The 19,373-nt window shown below is 38.4% G+C and overlaps 1 protein-coding gene across 4 annotated transcripts in view; it reads right to left on the bottom strand.

Annotated features, from left to right (window-relative positions):
* The window catches only part of KCNQ5 (potassium voltage-gated channel subfamily Q member 5), a 278,104-nt gene that overhangs the window by 80,092 nt on the left and 178,639 nt on the right, over positions 1 to 19,373 (bottom strand). For 3 of the 4 annotated variants that reach the window (XM_041477407.1, XM_041477408.1, XM_041477409.1), the window contains exon 2: positions 4,599 to 4,689. In XM_041477407.1, coding sequence (XP_041333341.1) covers positions 4,599 to 4,689 — 91 coding nt within the window. Of the gene's footprint in view, positions 1 to 4,598; positions 4,690 to 10,354; positions 10,443 to 19,373 lie in introns of those variants that run through there. The other variant, XM_041477410.1, reaches the window with a different exon arrangement.

The following is a 19,373-nucleotide window of genomic DNA, read 5'->3' as shown; positions in this document are numbered from 1 at the left end:
TGTGTATTTAATGTAATTTTTCAGAGATTTCTATAAGGAATTTTGAAATGTCAAAGCTAAGTTTTGATTTGGAAAATAAAACACTAGAAATCATTATTTCTTGAGAAATATTGATTTTGAGTTTTGACAAACTCACTGATTTTTTAACTCAGGGATATATTAATCTGTTTTCCTCAGAAGAAGACCCAACAAAATTCCAGTAATATGGTCTGTATCTTACTGTTGTTAGAAATGTATCTATAATTGAAAACTTTCAAGATAATTTTTTCTTTTTATGCCTTGATAGCTGGTTCTATAGAGCCATCATTTTTCAGGTCTGGTGGTTTTTTATCCAAGCATGGCAAGAGTATTCAAGTGCTGGTACAATCTAAAGTGAAATATGCTATGTTTCTTTTTTTTTCTTTAATTGAAATTAAATCCATCCCCCTTTTTAAAATCAGCTCTGGCCAGTTTTACAATGCAGTAGCAGATTTGTATGATTACATTCCCATGGATGGACTTACTTCCTAGAGCAGGGACAAACTGAATACATGCTTACCTGCTGTGGGGCACTGTACACTATGTTTTTAAATCAGTGTGCATCCTCCTTCTTTTGTGCAAAAATATTAGGAGGAAAATATCCTGGGAAGATATTAATTGCTAGAAGCACTTGGTAGACTCTCCTTTTGGATTCATGTGTGTGTCCGCAGTACACGGAAAAACCAGCTTCATCCTGTGCACGCTGTCTGCTTTTATATCTTTGGGAGCTAGTTCTGCCTGAAAAATGTGTTCCTAGAGTACATTTTCAGAGGCCTTTATTCTACAAATCTGGGTACAGCTTTCTGCACCAGCCATTACAGAGAAAACCACAAAACAGATTTGAAAAAAACAGTCCTGCAGAAATTCACTTGTGTTTTTTGATCTACCCATCTAGATTAAAAATTAAAATTACAAAAAAAAAAAAAAAAGGATGCTTTCTCACTTCAAATAAAAATGATTTTTTTTCCCCTATAACCTCAATCTGAGTTTTAAGCCAAAATTTCTAATATAATCAAATACACAAATAATATTTTATGCCAGGTCAAATGAAGCATTAAATGGATCCAAGACCTTTTCTTTTCCTTCTTAATTAGTCAAATCTTCCTGGGTCAACTCAAATTATTTTATTAGCTTTCCTGCACTGACAGCAAACAAACAGAAGTGAACCAGAAATTCACATAAATTTCAGCTTTAGTTGAAAATGAACTTAAAATATAGAATTTGGTCAAGAGAGTGAATGACCTCCAGTTCCAGATAATATTCCTTCTTGGCTATCTTCCCCAAAAGATTTGATTTTGCCTTCACAGCCTCAGTTTTATTCCCCTTGTGTTTATTGTTTGATAAAGTGCTAGCAAATGTAGATCAGCAATACACCAAAGATTATTTTCTTGCTGTGTTAGTTGGATTCTTAAGCTGTTTGTGGTTTATTTTGATGCTGAAGTAGATTTTTATCCTCCTCCCTGTCTGGGATATATTACTGCTACAACTCAAGTGCCAGAAGTTGTGTGCACAGATGAGGCTAAAGCATAATTTTCATTGTGGAGTTTTATCTGATGATCTCCTCCCACTTACTCTTATTATTTCTGGACACAAATCTAACCAAATTAATTACTGATTCAACAAGCCAACATTTACCGTGTGTAACATGCACTTATCTGCATGACTTTCATGTTAAGCATAAAATTCAAATATTAAAGGTGTTTCCCTTGACAGGTTTCCTGATAAGGAGAAGAAGCCTTGGCACACAGTAGTGCTTGTGTGGATGCCAGAATTGGAGCTGGGTCCAACACAACACAGCAGGGCAGGTTTGCCTCAGCTCTGGTAGCAGAGCTCAGGCATTTCTGCAGCCCAGATGAGTCCATTAACCTCTGCTGAAGCTCAGAAGCCCTCAGCTATTATTGCTTTCCTAAACAATGATTTGCTTTGAGCTATCACAAATTGCATGTTTCTGAGAGAGTATTTGGGATGCAGTGATTAGGAGATATGTTCTCTGTTCCCTTGTAGGGCACGGCTCGGGCAGATAAATGGAATTGACTGATTGGAGAAGAATAATCTTCTCAGCTCCTCTGGCCTTTGTGAGAAGGAGGAAAAGGTTTGCTCAGCTCATCTACACTCCCCTCTTTAATCTCCCTGTTTAATTGTGAATAGCTGCAATATGTCAAAAGCCACAGGTGCCAGTGCACACAGCAGCTCAGGTATTAAGTTGGAGGAACATTACATTAGCTTTTTAGCCAATTAACATGGCTGTGGGGGAGACCATCTGGAATAAATCTGCAGAACAAACAGTTCACAGAAATCCAGCAGGCAGCTCTATGGATTGTTATATTTGTACGGTACTTCATTAGAAAATAAACATATATATTCTATTTCAAGCACAATGCACAAACAGTATTAAACCAGATCTGATAGGTGACACAGCTGTCTTACTAAATGACAAATTTGGAAGAGCTGTGTGAATCACTGCAAGAAAAAAGGTTGTGAAAACTCTAGTGACTGCATTTAGGTGTTGGCACAGCCAAAACAACTGCTCCTGAGTTAATGTAGAAATGTGCTTTCCTTTTGGTTTGTGGTTGCAAAAGTTTGTTTTGATAACATTGTTAATATCAGCTACTGATTCAGTATGTAGAGAAGCATGCATCAGCAAACTGCAGTAAAGCAGTCAGCTTTAGCCTGCTTCTGGAACTTCATATTTTGCTGTGTTTATATTTTTCTCCATTAGAGACCCACAGCAGGAGATGCAAAATTTGTTGTCACTAGGTTTGTTCCTCTCAAAGGTTTGTTGAACACAGCAGGCTGTATTATAGAAATGCTGGAGGAGGCTAGTATTGATGCTTCAAGGATCAGCCATCCACCCTCTTCCTCCTTAAGAACTATGCTGTATTCAGAGGATGCCATGGGATGTACAGCCAGAACAGTTAGGATGGACAAAGCTCATCTTTGAAGCCACAGCAGCAAAAAGCACCCAAGTTTCCCCCAGCAGACACTGAGCAGCTCTGCTCAGCTGATGGACACCTCTGCAAGGACTGGTGTAGCAGCAGTCAGAGCTCACCACGCCTCTGCCCAGCACTGGGAGCAAGGCCAGGCACTCACAGAGCTCCTGCACGTTGTGGCTCCTGGGAGACCCATGGCACAGCACAGAGAGCCAGCCAGCTGAGGAATCAGCAGTGCTAAGTGTACCAACACAGTCAACAAATATGTGGCTCACGGGAAATGCATATTTTATGTCAGAACAAATGGTATTTCTGTGACCAATTTGCATAAGTATACAGGAAAACGGATTACTTGTCAAAAAAGCCTCTTCTATTACAAATAGAGTATTTCCAGACTAATCAGATTTTCCTGTTTTCTATACCAAAAAATCTTAGCAATTAGTTACCAGCTACTATAATATAACTGGCTGCAGAACGTTCAAACAGACTTCCATTTAGCAAGTGTTGCTCAGATTTGCAAATAATGGGTTTAGGTATGAGTGTAGGTTTAAATCTGACCATTTTTAGCTGGATTAATGCCACCTGATCTTTTTTCCAGAGAAAGAAAAAGCACTAATATGGCTAGGAATAAAAATGCAACATTTAGCATGGCTCTCCCTAATTAGCCCTGCTAAGAAATCATCCAATGGAGCAAAACAACACATACCTGCACCTAGCCTGCTCTGGACATTTAGTTCAGGTATTTTGATGCAGTGGGGCCCATTGTGCTGTAAAACATTGCACCCAACACAATTATCAGCCTGCTCATGCCATAATTAATTAGGGAGCTGCTCTGAAGACCAGAGCTTTTGGATATACACAGTGATGACAATTAAAATGTTGGCATTTGTCAACAGTCACTTCACCTCAGGCACTACCTAACAAGCCACAGCCTGTTGAATGCATGGAACTGAAATAACCATGGTAACTCCGGGTATATGGTGACGTTTTAATATCCACTACTGCCTATCCTCAGGCCATCACTTGCAGAACTAAATGGCCCATCAAGAAGCAGATGAATAAAGTGTTGCACAATCCATGGAAAATGTTAAGCACTTTTAGGGATTAAAGCCCTTTTCATTTACCTCAGAAGGGAAAAAGGAGAGATAAACATAATACAAAAGCATGTATTATGAAGAAATAATGAAACCACCACATCCTACTGCAGCAACTGCTACTAAAATGTCACTATCTACCAATAGCTAACCCAAATCCGTATCTAAGATACCAAAATTAATTCCTATTTTAAGTGCCTCTTACTACATACTGACTTTATAAATGACAGCAGCAATATCAAAGGTCTTTCATGCTCAGTCACTGCCAAACTGCGGTAGAAAATCTACCTGTTTTAAACCACAGCAGTTCTCTAGCAAAGAAGGGGATGCACTACCTTACTTTATTAGCACTGTCTTACCATCTGACCTGTTTTAAATAAAAAGATGGTGGAATCCTCTATTTTATCATTTTTTCATCATTCTGAAGAAAAGTCTGATCTTTTTTTTCTAAATGCTCAGTTATTGTATTATATTACTTCCTCCATGGTGAGGGAGATGATTTGAAAGTACACTAAAGTATCTGTAAAACTGTCTTGTATTTAGAATTTTCACTTACCAAAATGAAGAGACAACCAGAGGCAAGTTTTGTGTGTTCAGGAATAGTAGAAAACACGGACAAAATCAAGCAACCAAACACAAGGAGAAAACTGAAAAAGAAAGAATATTAATAATTGTTAATATTTTACAGTACCCTGATTCAGTACCTATATTGAATGAACTTCACCTGTATTGACTGAACATTAACAGAAGACTGTCTCTGTACAGTCTTCATTAGTAGAGGGGAATACAGCTAGCATTAAATTTAGTTCATTAAAGACATTAGAATAATGACCTGTTATTAAATCTGTATGTCTAAGGAGCACTGCTAGAATTCAGTAGTAGAATCTTCTTGGGAAAATGACCCAATATCCACAGATGTTACTTTTTGTATCACAATCCTGTACCTTTATGCAATCCAGATAATTTAAGCGACTTTAAAGAGAGATCTCCAGTGGGGGGGTTGTTTCCCAGGTCTGAAAAATCATTTCTCCCTCAACTGACCACAAATCCCTGCTGCATAAGCTTACCAAAGAGCTAAGTTACATATTGCACCTCTCTGTCCATCTGAAACAACCTCCTTCTGAGCAACAGTGTTCAAACTGCCTGAAGTGAGAGGCAGAGCTATGGCATCACTGTCCTCAATGAACAGGCTCCATTCTGGGAACAAACTTACTCTCATACAATCCAGTGAATAACTTAAAACAATTACACAAGCCACAAGCCAAGGAAACATTCAGGAAAACATGAGCACAATTTTGAGTTTGCATGAGCCTGTATATTTCATGGTACTGATGAAACACACAGGCAAAGAAAGCTAAATCTTTTTGCGAGGAAGATCCAAACAAATGGTATCACTGCAGAAATTCTCGCACATCCCATGTCCAGCCCTCAGCAGTCACAGCACATGTGTTTGCAGATCCGAGCCAGCAGAACTGGTATTGCTCTGACACATATACTGTTGGTGGTAAGGATTATTCTTTCCTCTTGTACTGCTTCACCAACAATACCACTGTGCTAGTGAAACCATCTATGAACTGGATCAGAAACAATGTTCACTTTTACCCACAGTATCATGAACTGACTAATCAGCACCCAGTAATAGTTGATTCTACCAATGCTTTGCTAAATTCCTTCTCAAAACACTTATCAGTCATGCTGCACATTGAGACAACCAACAAAGTGCAGGCCTTTGACTTTTGTCTGAATTGCTGGGACTCATTAGCTGATGTTCTAACCCACATGGATAGATATTGTAACTAATGCAGATACATATCTCTCCCTGCCCTTATCTTGACCCATGAGACTTTCCTTACGCTTTCTCTCCTCCATCCAGCTGGGGAAGGGGAATGATAGGGAGGCTTTGGCGGGCACCCAGTGTCCTGCCAGGGTCAATGCACCACACTGTGAAACCTCTGCCCCCAAAGACTGCAGAACTTGGCTGGAAAATGCCATGGTCTGACTTTGAAGTGAGCTCTGCTTTGAGCAGGAGGTTGGACTGGGAGGCTCACAGAAGCTTTTTTCAACCTACATACTTCTGTGCTTCTAACTACTGGATATAACATTAATATATTATTGCATCTGCATATACTTGAGCTTCAGGAGCTATGATTACTTTTTCCCACAGAACATACAGACTTTCCATAGTGAGGTAATAGAGGAGTGCTATAAAATATCCAATACATTACCTAAAAACATAATTCTAGTCTTCAGAATTTCTAGTAGAAAATCTCAATCTGCAATGCAATAAGACTTTGGAGGCATATTTTGCAGCATATCACTTAAATGCTGGGCTGAAGTTCTACTCTGAAAATCAAATATGATAGGAGCTTGCATATAAATTCTATTAAGGACTGTAAATAAAACAGTATCCAGGAGGGTAAAGTGCACATTTGGCATACACCATTGGCAAGTCTTATCTTTTAGACTAGAGAAAGGTGAAGATCAACACATGCTTCAAGATTTAATAAAAAACTCATTCTAGACTTGTGACATTCACATTCTCTGAACAGAGAGACATAACTCTCTCTCAGGGTTTTTTCCTGGAGAAGCACAGAGAGAAGAAGAGAAAAACAACTCTTATCTCTACTTGCTGCTCCTGTTGTTTTTGCACATGTGGAACGTGTTAGGAAGATTGTTTACCTGGAGAGAGTTCTCAATTAGATTCTAGTGATGTTTTTTTATATTAATTAACCAATCACTCAAAGCTGTGCCTGACTGTTGGGAGACAGTAATGAGTTTTCTTTATTATTCTTTAGTATTCTTTGTAATATAGTACTCTTTAATATAGTATAGTATAATGTAATATAATACAGTCTAATAAAGCAATTGTTCAGCATTCTGAATCAATGGAGTCAGATGCCAATGATTCCTTGTCTCAGGGGGGCCCTGCAATTTGATAAAGACTCATGCAATCCCAGGCACAAGTACAGGCTGGGCAGACAGTGGATCAAAAGCAGCCCTAGGGAGAAAGACTTGGGGGTGTTTCTCGACAAAAAGTTCAGCGTGACTTGGCAATACATGCTCACAGCCCAGAAAGTCAGCCACATCCTGGCTGCATCAAAAGAAGAGTATCCAGAGGATGAGGAAGGTGATTCCCCCTCTCTGCTCCTGTGAGACTGCACCTGGAGTGCTGCATCCCACCCTGGGGCCCTCAGCACAAGAAAGACATTGACCTGTTGGGACATGTGCCAGAGGAGAGCCACTAAACTGATCACAGTGCTGGACCAGTTCCCCTCTGAAGACAGGCTGAGAGAATCAAGGTTCCCTTGCTCCAATCCCTGCAGAAGTGAAGGCTCCAGGAAGCCTACCTTAGATCAGCCTTCCATTACCTAAATGGGGTCTGCAGGAAAGCTGGAGAGGGACTTCTCACAAGGGCAGGTAGTAATAGGACAAGGGGCAAGTCCTCAAGCTGAAGGATGTAAGATTTAAGTTAGATAATATTAGGAAGAATAATATTAAATGGGGTCTGCAGGAAAGCTGGAGAGGGACTTCTCACAAGGGCAGGTAGTAATAGGACAAGGGGCAAGTCCTCAAGCTGAAGGATGTAAGATTTAAGTTAGATATTAGGAAGAATAATATTCCTGGAGATGTTCAAGGTCAAGTTGGATGATGCTCTGAGCAACGTGGTCTAGTGGAAGGTTCTCTGCCCATGGCAGGGGGGTTGGAACTGCATGATCTTAACATCCCTTCCAACTCCAAACCATTCTGTGATTCTATTTTTCTATGATTCTCTAATTCTATGATAAGTGACAAAAATCCACCTTGTGAGCAATTTTTCTCCCCATCACTTCACTTTATAAAAATGGAAAAATCTCATAGAACATTACTGGTAGTTTCAGCTGCTACAGCCTTCAGATGCAATCCCCCTATAATTACATCCTACTGACATAGGCATAAATGTGGTTTCTTCTCATTAAGGCTTGCATGGAGGGCAAAATAAAATTAAGTGACTAAGAATTTACAGTAAAAGAATGTAATTTCCTTTTGCTGAATTTCTTTAGACCTGAATCAATTAAAATGACATTTGCTTACTTCCTTTGTGTTTAGGTATTAAAAATTTCTTGTTTGATTTTGTTCCTGTAATACCAACTAAATTGGAAGCCCAGTTGTACTGGGTCTTATCCAAACACACAATACCAGTTTTTCTTTTTTTTTTTTTTTAAGATATTTCTTATAGCACAATTATGGAAAACAGACACAGCAGGAAAAAATAAAGTTTCTTGTTCCCGTATCACAGTTGGAGACCATGGCACAGTAAAGGTAAGGGACTTGCCTAAGGCTACCCAGAAAGTCTTTACATGTGGAATGAACCTGATCCTTTTAAGTCACAGCCCAATCCTACACAAAACCATCGTCCATTTACCCACCGCTTGCTTTCCATAGTCTGTCAGGACTATGATTTAGAATATCACTGTGGGCAAGGTGTTTATTCACAATAGATGGGAAAAATGAGTCAGGAGAGGGAATGAGTACAGTTAAGCAGTGTATTAATCAAAATAAAAGCAAATATTCAGGAAAGCCAGGTGCAGTGTGGATTAGCACCTGGTTGACATAGTTCTGCAGTTTATCCATGAAAAGCAGAAACAATCCTCACAGCAATACACAAAAATAGTCTTGGAAAGAAATTTTCCAAAATTCTGTAAATTGTGCTCTCAGTTTTTCCAGAAGCTCTCAACTTTTCCAGAAACTCTCAGCTTTTCCAGAAAAGGCATAGAGCATCATCATTACTACTACTATTATTATTAAAGAACAAAAGAAAAATGTTTGCATTTATCCACCCACATATTCAAATATTGCCCCTCAGTCCCTCATTCCTCCCTCCAACACTGAACACCTCTTTTAGTGCCACTCAGCACATTATGTCTAAAATTAAACTGCAAGCACTTTATGGAGGGGAGAAACCCAGTCCTACTATCCCGGCAAAATGAAAAGCATACATTTAGGTGCTGTGAAACACAACACTAGAAACAAAAGTGGAATCTTTTCCATAGTTTATATATCACTGAAGTGCTTTTCCTTCAAAGTAAACTAATAGTGAGGATTCACTTGCTATGTTTTTAGTGCAATCTGTTTACTCGGGCCATGCAAAGGAAAGCACCTCTCTTTTTTCCCAGCTGGAGCTGAAGGCATGAAGGCTGCACCAACAATTTTCACCTGGCTGAATGTTAAATGAGGATCTGCCCAGCAAAAAGAAATCCCTAAGGTTCAAATATCACAGTGGTCAAAGTTTATCAGAAATTGTTCTTTCCTACTGTGAATTATTTCCCCAGTGACTGGTGAAGTGTAGATGATTGCATTAAGCCCTGGATAGTAATTTGATAACCCTCAATAGAAGAAAAAGTATTTTCCCATGCCATCATTTGAACTGTGTGCTACGATACATGCTGTACAAGACCATGCTGCTGTAGGTAGAGAGTAGTAAAAAGCAAAACACAGAGCAATTATATTTGGCCTCTAGTGATTCAATCTGGATCATATAATTGTTCGGGCTGAAAAAACCAGATGGTTTTTCCTCATGCATTCAGTATTAGACAGTAAAACATATGCCTTAGGCAGCAACTTCCCATAAAATTATTCAAGTACTGCCATAGCCTTGTATTTTATGAAAAGCAGCAACTTCCATTTTGTTTCAGCAGTAATCAGTTTTGTTGCAGATCCTTTCATCTTATTCCCCTGCTCCTGAAAGCATATACTAATTGGAGAAAAGCCAGTTATGAAAGATAATATAAGTCAGAAGCTTTGATATTTAATCAATCTGCCTCTCATAAACTTTTCTAATTGGTTAATTAGGACCTACCAATTCTCCATTTGTATAATTTTTAGCAGAATTTTACTACTGTTTGATTTAAGATCTGTTCATATGGAAGAGGATGTTCAGCTTAAAGCAGTTGTTAAAACATTACTCAACGAGTATCATGAGGAGAAAAAATACACACTGGGAAGATCTTTAAGAGCTATTTTGCTGCCTAACTTACTGCTAGAATTAAAATAATCAAAAGTTAAACATCTACAAGCTTTTGTGGCCTCTTCTGTAAATAATAAAAATATATCACTGTTAAAGTGGCATAATTAAGTAATTAGACCACCAGAGTTATTTCCCAGTATTATTTGATTTAATCCCCATACAGGTAAGGGCATTCAGGATTATGACCAAAACTGTTTGCAAAACGTTGGCAGTGCCATTATCCTGGATTTTGTATGGAAGGTAAAAAATGTGTGAAAGCTTTTGCTAACTCTAACTAAAACCAAAAAAAAAAAAAAAAAAGTTCTTACTTTTCTCCCTGGTATACTAATGCAGTTACTTGCAAATTCAAAGGAAGTTGTTTGCATTCATAAGGTCTAAGTCTTCAAAGAAGTTATTTGACCCCCTCCATAAGTAATTCTTTCCACAGCCAGGGGCAGTGACCACGCTTTCTTGACAGTGATCAGGATCTTGCTGAGTTGAGTACCCAAGTGCTGCCTTTACATTATTTTTAATCCTGGAATGCATAAAAATCTGTGTGAGGCATCAGATAAAAACATATGCTGAAGATTATACTGGGTGGGTAGCACCAATAGATACATTACAGTTTTAGATAAATGAGTAAAATACCCAGAGAAAACCCTATTAAAAGAGGAAGGAAAGACAGTCTTCCATAGCACTCTTACACTTTCACGGGGACTATTAATTTTGGTGAACAATTCTCACAAAAAGCAAAAAGACAGATGTGCCTTGGCTAGATGTTATCAGCACTCTCAAGCGTCTTGATGTGTGAAAGGGAGAATTTACAGATACAGTATCCCATGCAGCTGCTGGGGAAGACAGAAGAAAAAACATCATCTCCTGGGCCAGGAGTTACTTTTATACATAAACACAATTTTCAAGGGACCAAGTTCCCACAGAGGAGGAATTATGCATGTTGTTCAGCTGAGAGCTGGTGCACCACCTTCCATCCCAGAGCAGAGGTGGCTGCTCAAGGAGGAAGGCAGCACAAACCTGACAGCACCCTCAGCCTCTGGGCCCTTCCTGGTGCCTCTGAACAGTTATCAGAGCTGGGTGGGAATGCCCTCTCTGAAAGCTTATGGAAAGAGAAACACTGAAGCATTTCCCTAGCTTCAGGAAGAGCTGAAAATGAAAACGTCATCTAATGCAGGCGTGAGATGGGCATTTACACAGGTCCTGCGGAATCTCCCTTAAAAAGTAATCTTTTCAACATTCCTATAAAACAGATAATGCACTGCTGACATGGTGGAAAAGAATACAGTTTAACAGTTTTGATAATGCAAGCCATGTGGATTAAATTTTCCATCATTTATAGTTTCAGCGTGACTTGTTTATGCAGGAAAATGAGATATGACAAAGGTTATTACAATTTGTTAAGAATGTTTGACAAAAGCTGCATGGAGAATAAGTGTTCTTCCATAGAAAAAGCTCATAAATTTCTTCTGTAGACTTCCTTTAAAATGACTTGTACTTCAACCTTTTCTTCAAGTGGAAGAGTGTAGCATGTTGAAGGCTTGATACTGCATTGCCTTCTACCCAGAAATAGTACAAGCCTGGGCATGGAGAGGTAGAGTATGAACACTTCACAGTCTTAGAATGGGAAAATAAACTAGATAGGAAACTCAATAAATAATTTTTGAGATTAAAAAAAAAAAAGTATTGCAGTAAACCTGTCTTTTTATATATTCTTTATTTGGGTTAACTGCTACTTTTTTTTTTCAGAAATATAGAAATTTGAACAGAATTTAATGTCTGACCTTTTAAAGAACTAATCATACTGCTGAAGCAACTTTTTTAGAAAGGTGACTTTTGTCAGGCTGTGATGGACAAATTTTGCTTTAAAAATATGTTTCATTCCAATATGGGATATTTATTTTCTCTAAAAATTAGAACAGTTTATCAAGAATGAAACAGTTTACATTTGCAGCATGAAAAAAAGTGTTGTCAACCTAAATTGTTCTTTTCTGGCATATTTTTAAGGAATATTTTAAGGAATTTTTAGCAGTCTGTTAAGTGATTGCATTTGGCTTCTATTGACAAAGAAAGGAAGAGGCTATAACAGGAGATGATATCGAAACAAAGCAAATTAAATAGCTCAGGTACTTATGGGGCACAAATAAAAATGAACATTTAATAATCCATTCCATCATAGACAAAAAATAAAACATCAAGGTAAGTTTCTCCAGGGTTCTAAAAAAGAAGGCATCGTACTTCCTTGAGCAAGCACATTCTCTCAAAAGAAAAGAAAATAAAAGGAAACAAAACAAGAAATGCTTTTTCTTAATGCTCAGAGATACTTGTGGCCTAGATATTTCCTATTTTCATTTGCTTCAACAGGAGATAAAAGAAAATTAAGAATAAAGCATGTGCTCCTCCAGATTTTAACTACTTTAATGATTGGGAAGCATTTTACTGATTTGCCTCAATTCTGTAGAAAACAACAAAATGCTCCTTTTATCACTCTCAAAGCATAGGTCTTTTTGTAGACCAACATTTTCAGATGTGAATGCTTAATTTAGTAAATCAAATCTGTATTTAGACAACTCTGTAGGTTTTTTCTTTTGCATCACATAGCTCCAACACCCAGTGACAAGTCTGGTAGCTTACATAGCAACCTTTGCTTGACCACAGATACTTCACAAGAAAATTAATTTACAATAGGAATAGAAACTATGTTGCCTTTAACACTGAGCACAGGTTGCAGAATTTATAAAATTTTTTTTAGAACATATACAAAATTAAGAGAAAAAGTTTATTATAATGAAATAGAGAAAATTTAAAGAATTACAATATGAAGCTGCGGAAGACCATTATATAACCTTTTCTTTAAAGTAATTTTTCTATTTTAGTTTATTTTTTCTAACCTTTTTCACAGCCTAGGGCAAAGGGAAGTACTCAAATGACCTTTTTCTGTAAAAGTGCTTGCTAACATACTGTACTTAGATGTCTTGCTAATGAGAAAAATAATTCTTAATATAAGAAATGTATAGACATGCAAGAAATAAATGTGTTCTGTAATCACCAGCATAATCCACTAAAAAAAAATCAGTTTTTTGGGTCTTCAGGATTCAAGATAATAATATTGCCACTACCTTTGGTTGGGTTTTTTTAAGTAACAGAGCAAATTGAAAAGAACAGAAAGATTGTAGGACTGCTGGGTATTTTTTGTGCCACAAGAGCTGCCTGTTTGCTTGGTGCTCAGAGTGCAAAGCCAAGGTGTGATTTACTGCAGCAGGGCTGGACAATGATTACCTTCATTGCCTAATCGACCATCGGTGGCCAACGGTGCCAACACTGGCTTTGGCAGCTAAAACTAAGAAGGAAACACACTGTGTTGGGAGAAAAATAGCCTGCCTACCCTATCCTCTGGAGGTAATCCCACTCACTGTGATTCAGCGGGATCCCTGAGTAATGTGAAAAGGAATGACACTCCCAATGGCCGCTGGTGGTCCACACCATTAAATGCTGAGGGCTGCCATTGGAATGATTTTGGCCTGGGTGAAACTTTCCTAGACAGTTCCTGGGTCTGGCCTGGGAGTTACCATGTATCTGGATGAAATTTTTCTCTGGACTTGTCCATATTTTACTACAGATAGGTACTTCTGGATGTCAAGTCATTGTGTTGAAAAAACAGTATCAAACAAGCCTATTTAGCAAATCCGCGGTGAGTTACAGTGAGGATATTTCACATCCTGAGGCTATATCACAGCACCAGCCTGCCAGAGTTCTAGAAGGTTTGAACAATGCTCTCAGGCACATGGTGTGATTCTTGGGGCTGTCCTGAGCAGGGCCAGGAGCTGGACTTTGATGATTCCTGTGGGTACACCCAACTCAGAATATTCTTTGATTCTGTGATTTCAGTACTGTTTTACATCTTAATCAAAGGTAAAGATGGGGACAAAATCTATTGAAAATTTAGTTATTCAAATTCAGGTTCCTGATTGAGATATTTTAATAAAAACTTGGGATTAATTAGCCCAACTTGATTATAAGAGGTTGATACTGTGGGAATCACTCGAGTCAGCTGTGGCTTTTCACCTAAAGTATTTCATCCTATTGAAGAGCTCTGGAACAAAAATGAATTTCCTAATTTCTTTTATTTTCCTCCTGTACTCTATTATATACTGGATTTTGCTTTGGCTTTACATTTGCTTTTCATTGAGATATAGTCAACAACGTTGACAATTAGGGAGTTTTTCGGGGGAATGGACACTCAAAGGCAATCATACAAAGATACTGTACTGTGGTACATGAGCAAATGGGATTTCTTTTCACCATATCTCTCAAGAAGGCATGTTAGCAACTCTTGGCTACTTCTACAGTTTTTTATCCTTCCAGACACGTGAACAAAGAAGTACCCACAAATTCTCCAATAATAGCTTTCCAGGCTGCAAAATAGCACGGTTGTTCTGGCAGTAATGCTCAAGTTTGTGATATAGATGAAGAATCTTTGGGATACTTGGCTTTCTATGGGGATTCCAATTTATTTGCTGTCATTAAATGTGGTTATCTCACATGTTAACCAGAATAGTAGATAAGAAAATAAAGCACACTTTAAAAAATATTTCTTTTTAAATAAAAAATTATTTTAAGTAGAAACATCAGAACTTTGAGGTGTATTATACCACACCATTACATCAGCCTGTGGTGGCTGTGGGAGGAATGGTACAAAGTGATAAAAAATCAGAGATACTAATTAATCTGATCACTTTATGATGCTTCGGTTCAGGAAGTTGATTAAGACAGGAATGATTTATCATATTTAATACACTGAAATACAGAAGAATATTTTTGAGCATTCTATTGTGGAGTGTTAAAAAGAAGAATGAGGAGGCAAAAGCAAGTCTATCCTGAAAAAACCCATATATTCATGATGGAATTAAAAAAAAGTGGTAAGCATAACAGTATTTACAAGTCCAGACTACCTTATAGCCCCAATGTCCCTCACAGCTACAACAGAAATCAAAGCAGCCTCAAATGCCAGGGCTCATTAAATTTGGCAGAAATATGCCATAATGTTATCAAGAATTACCATTTAAAAACATTCTTCAACATAACAAGCTCTAGGTCTTCTTTCTCTAACTTTATTTACTCCTAGCAACTAATAGCTGGGTTTCGGTTTTTGTTGAAACCTTACAGTTGACTTCAGTGGAAGCATGGCTTGAGTTGGGAATTATGAGCTGACTCATAAATATCACCAGAGCAGAGAAAATCCTGTTAATTTCCTATAGTTTTCTCCCAGTAGTAAACAAGGATATAAATGGAACACAGAATATTTTTCTAACATAATGCACTGTTAGTATTAAACTTACTTCTAAGAATCAATCACGGCACTTTAACTCGAGGGTGTTCAGTTTTATACTACACCATTAGTCTTGTCTTCCTTAATCTAAATAAGTCCTGCACTTTCTGGAATCTGAAGTGCCCTTTCTTGTTGTTAGGCAGCAGTACTAACAGACCAGAACCTGATGGCAGAAGCATGTGAGATTGCAAAAGAAGAACTTCATCTTGCAAGGTTCAAATGACAATGAAAATTTCATGAGTTTAACTTACTTACAGCAACACTTATCTCCTCTCTATGCTCATCCATATAATATTGACAGGAAAGAAGCACAAAGTTTCAAAACTGAGGGGGCAGTGGGGCGTCCACCGATTTTCTCATATGCCAAAGTTTCTTTGTGTTTAAAAGCAAAGAGCAGAAACACACTTTGTCAAGCACTAGGTCTTGCTGGAGAGGGTACAACAAATGGCTTATGCCTTTGTATCACACACTACTTTGAGAACAGAAAACTTGCAGTGCTGTTTAGCTCTTGAGACCTAAAGGCAAGATGTAACACTTTTCACAATAAGCCTTTATTCTGTCTGAGTCTCTATAGTCAAAGCCCAATGATGTGACTCATTTACTCTATTTTTCAGGGTCTTTCATCTCACAATCACTCCAGCTGGAAAGAGTGTTACATAATTTCTTCCATGCACCAAACAAGATGTTCTGAGGTCGCTGCAAGGTGGGGCTGCAGGGCAGCAGCAGTGACTGCAGCGCGGGAGGGCAGCGCCTCGTGTGCCCGCTTCTGCTGGGGGTCTGTCAGGCTCTGCTCGCACCTCTGGCTTCCATGTGCCACAACTGTGCCTATGCACTGCTTTGGCAACAATAATGTTTCTGTTTCAATAATGAGTTGTTTTATTAAATGCTGAGTTGCAAAGGTTCTGGAAAAAGTGTTGCGCTTATGCAGAATGTTAAATACACAAAGTGATCACTTTTTTTCCATATGGGGAAAAACTTGCCCTTTGATCTTACACACATTAAAGCTGCTGCTTGCCTGTTTGAAACAACACATGAGGGTGCTTTTACTTTCCAACATTTTATCTTGCAGTGGCTTTCATTCTTTGCCAAAATTGTTCTGTTCAAAAATTTGTGTGAAACAAGTTTGCATTTATCAGACATATTGCAGGCACAGAAATAGTCTTATATGAATTTTATTTTAGCAGATCAGTTTCTTTTCACACAGGATGATCCTGTAAGCACTTATCTGAGTGCTTAAGGCCAGGCTGGATGGGGCTTTAAGTAATCTGATCTAGCTGCAGGTGTCCCAGCCTGCAGCAGGTGTATTGGACTCAATGATCTTTAAAGGTCAGTTCCAACCCAAACCATTCTATGATTCTGTGATTCCATGTGCACAGTTTGATCAGAGATGACTGTGAGTACATACTGCTGAGCACTGCATGCTTCCAAGGCTGGAGAAGAAGCCCTGGAGATCCCTTTGTTAACCACACATATGAAGTCAGTTTCTTGGAGCTTCAATATACAAAGTATTAGCCTTCAGTAGTTGCATGGACCATACTAGTGAATGGGATTGTAACTCCCCAAAACTGGGGAACAGGCAGACATGCATCTCTGCTAGAAGGAGAAAAACACCTCCGTCAGTATAAGGAGGTCCTGTTAGTTGGTATATTTCTCCAGGTTCTGTGACAGCCAAAGGAACACCACTCTGTGAGCCCCAGTACAGCATAATACTCTCTTCAGGGTACTCAGTCCAGACAACTCCATCATAAGACACAGCAGCATTGTTTTCTCATATTAACAATGTGAAGCTGAGATACATGGTAATTTTGCCTCCTACAACTCGTAAAAGTTCACATTAAAAATCAGTACAGGGTAGGCAATGAAGAGCTTTTGCAAAATATGAGCCTCTGAGAGTCTAAATTTATAACTTTATTTAAAATATAAACTCAAATGCACAGGAGAAGTTTGGTAGAATTGACAGTTTGTCCTTCCTAGGCTAGGAGTGATTTAAGCTATGTATGGCACCCAGACAGAGCACTTCCAGCCAGGAATTGTTTTAATTGAGATACACCAGCTGACTGTGCCTCCTTGTAGTGAGAGCACTGTTTTTCTCTTTCCAACAGAGATGCATGTCTGCCTGTCTCCTAATTCCTCAGATAGCCTGACAAGTGGAAGAGTGGATGCAGGGTGAGCCCAAACCATTTTATGGATTTATGTGTAAAAAACAAATTCTGCTCTTTTCATATATTTTGTGATCCTTTATGAATATTTACGTAGCTTTACAGAATGAATGTTGAACAGGACTGGGTATCTTGATTTAACCGAAAAATAATGTAACAGTATGCATCCATTCATCTGAGAGCGCACAGATCAAAAAGTAACCCAATCAAGCAAAGCAACAGAAGATCATTTAGTCAAACCTTCCCATAAAACTGTATGAAATAAATAGCTTTTTAGTATGCCCAGAGCATCACTGAACTCAGACAAACACAGGCAAATAAATAGCCAATAACCTGTCTGTTAGAATCAGCATATTAATCTCTAATGAAACAATAGTTACACAGGCTTCTTTTACAAAGGAAATTCATAAAAATCACAGTCCTACGTTGGCTGGAAGGGACCTCCAGCAGTTATCTTGTCTAGCCCTGCAGAAAGCAAGTTCAATTACATCAGTTTGCTCAAGGTCGTGTCCAGTCGAGTGGTGAGTGTCTGCAGGGAAGGAGGCTGTGACCTCTCTGGACAGCCTGCTACAACACTTGACTGCCTGCTCAGTTTTTTTTCTTAACATGTAGTTCAAATTCTTACATAAGAAACACTGAGCATCACATTACTCCTCAAAGTCTAACCATCAAGCGGTTTTGTTATTTTTTTTACCAGCTCACCAGACTGCATCACTCAATCTACTATGTTAAGAACAAGTTGTCTTCATGAGCTGGGATGATGGGATAGTCTGCATTCTCATCCTTCTGGTGCTAGTCTCTCATAGCTATTCCTCCTTATCCCAATAACCTCACTGAGTTTGTTTCTTCTAGTTGTTAAACTAACAATCACAGAATCACAGAATCACAGAATCATAGAATGGTTTGGGTTGAAAGGCACCTTAAAGGTGATCTACTCTCCCTGATCCTGAACTCAAATCCTGAACTCAGGATCCCTGAACTCAAAATAACTTCACAGTTCTCAGTAGTATTCTCACTACTTGCATTTCTATTCTTAGCACTTTCTTTCCTGTTATTTTGCTGGTTATTTTTCCTGCAACCCAGGCAAGAACAAAGCTAAACCAGTTTTTGCTATAATGATAGACATGGGTTTACTTTGCACTAGCTTGACTTACTTGTTCATATTCCTCTTATCTTGTCAGAGAGTTTTACTTTATCTTACTGAAAAGGCAAGAAATATGAAAGGCAAGAAATTGGCACCAAGCATGTGCTAATGAAGTAAAAAAGGGTGCATGTTAATGATATATTTATTATATAAATTATTACTTCTTTACCAGCACTGAAGGAGTTACCAGCACTGAAGGAGTTACCAGAAAATCCAAAACTGGATTTTCCAGCAATTAGCTGGTATCTTCAGACACAGAAGCCCTGAGTAGCTGTTTTGAGCTGCCATACTTAGGAGTACTCATTTGCATGTGGAGCACTTTTGAGGCTCAATGCAGTGATTAAATGCCCAGGCAGAGGTTTGGATGTCCAGCAGTGCAGTACTTCCATTTGGAAATGTATTTATCATCTCTTTAGCAGATGTGTGATATTTTTCCACAATATGTTTCTTCTAGCTGTGTCCAGTAGGTCACCTGCTACACCTGTCCACCTTATCAGCTTCTTTGAGTTTAGGGGAAGAATGAAGATTTGTAATGAGAGAAATACAGGATCTGTTTGAAGACAAAAAGACTACTTCAGCCTTCAGCCAGTGTGCTGTATTGCAAGCTCAACCAAGGTGGCTGGAAGGCTTTTGCACACATGTAGACTGTCAGAGAGAATTACTTACAAAAAATGAATATTCACATAATTCTTGGAGCTTATGAC

The sequence above is a fragment of the Pyrgilauda ruficollis genome, unplaced genomic scaffold (assembly GCF_017590135.1).
Source record: "Pyrgilauda ruficollis isolate IOZ18807 unplaced genomic scaffold, ASM1759013v1 scaffold40, whole genome shotgun sequence".
NCBI lineage: Eukaryota > Metazoa > Chordata > Aves > Passeriformes > Passeridae > Pyrgilauda > Pyrgilauda ruficollis.
Note: the sequence above shows the minus strand (reverse complement) of the source record. Positions and strands in the feature narration are given on the sequence as shown.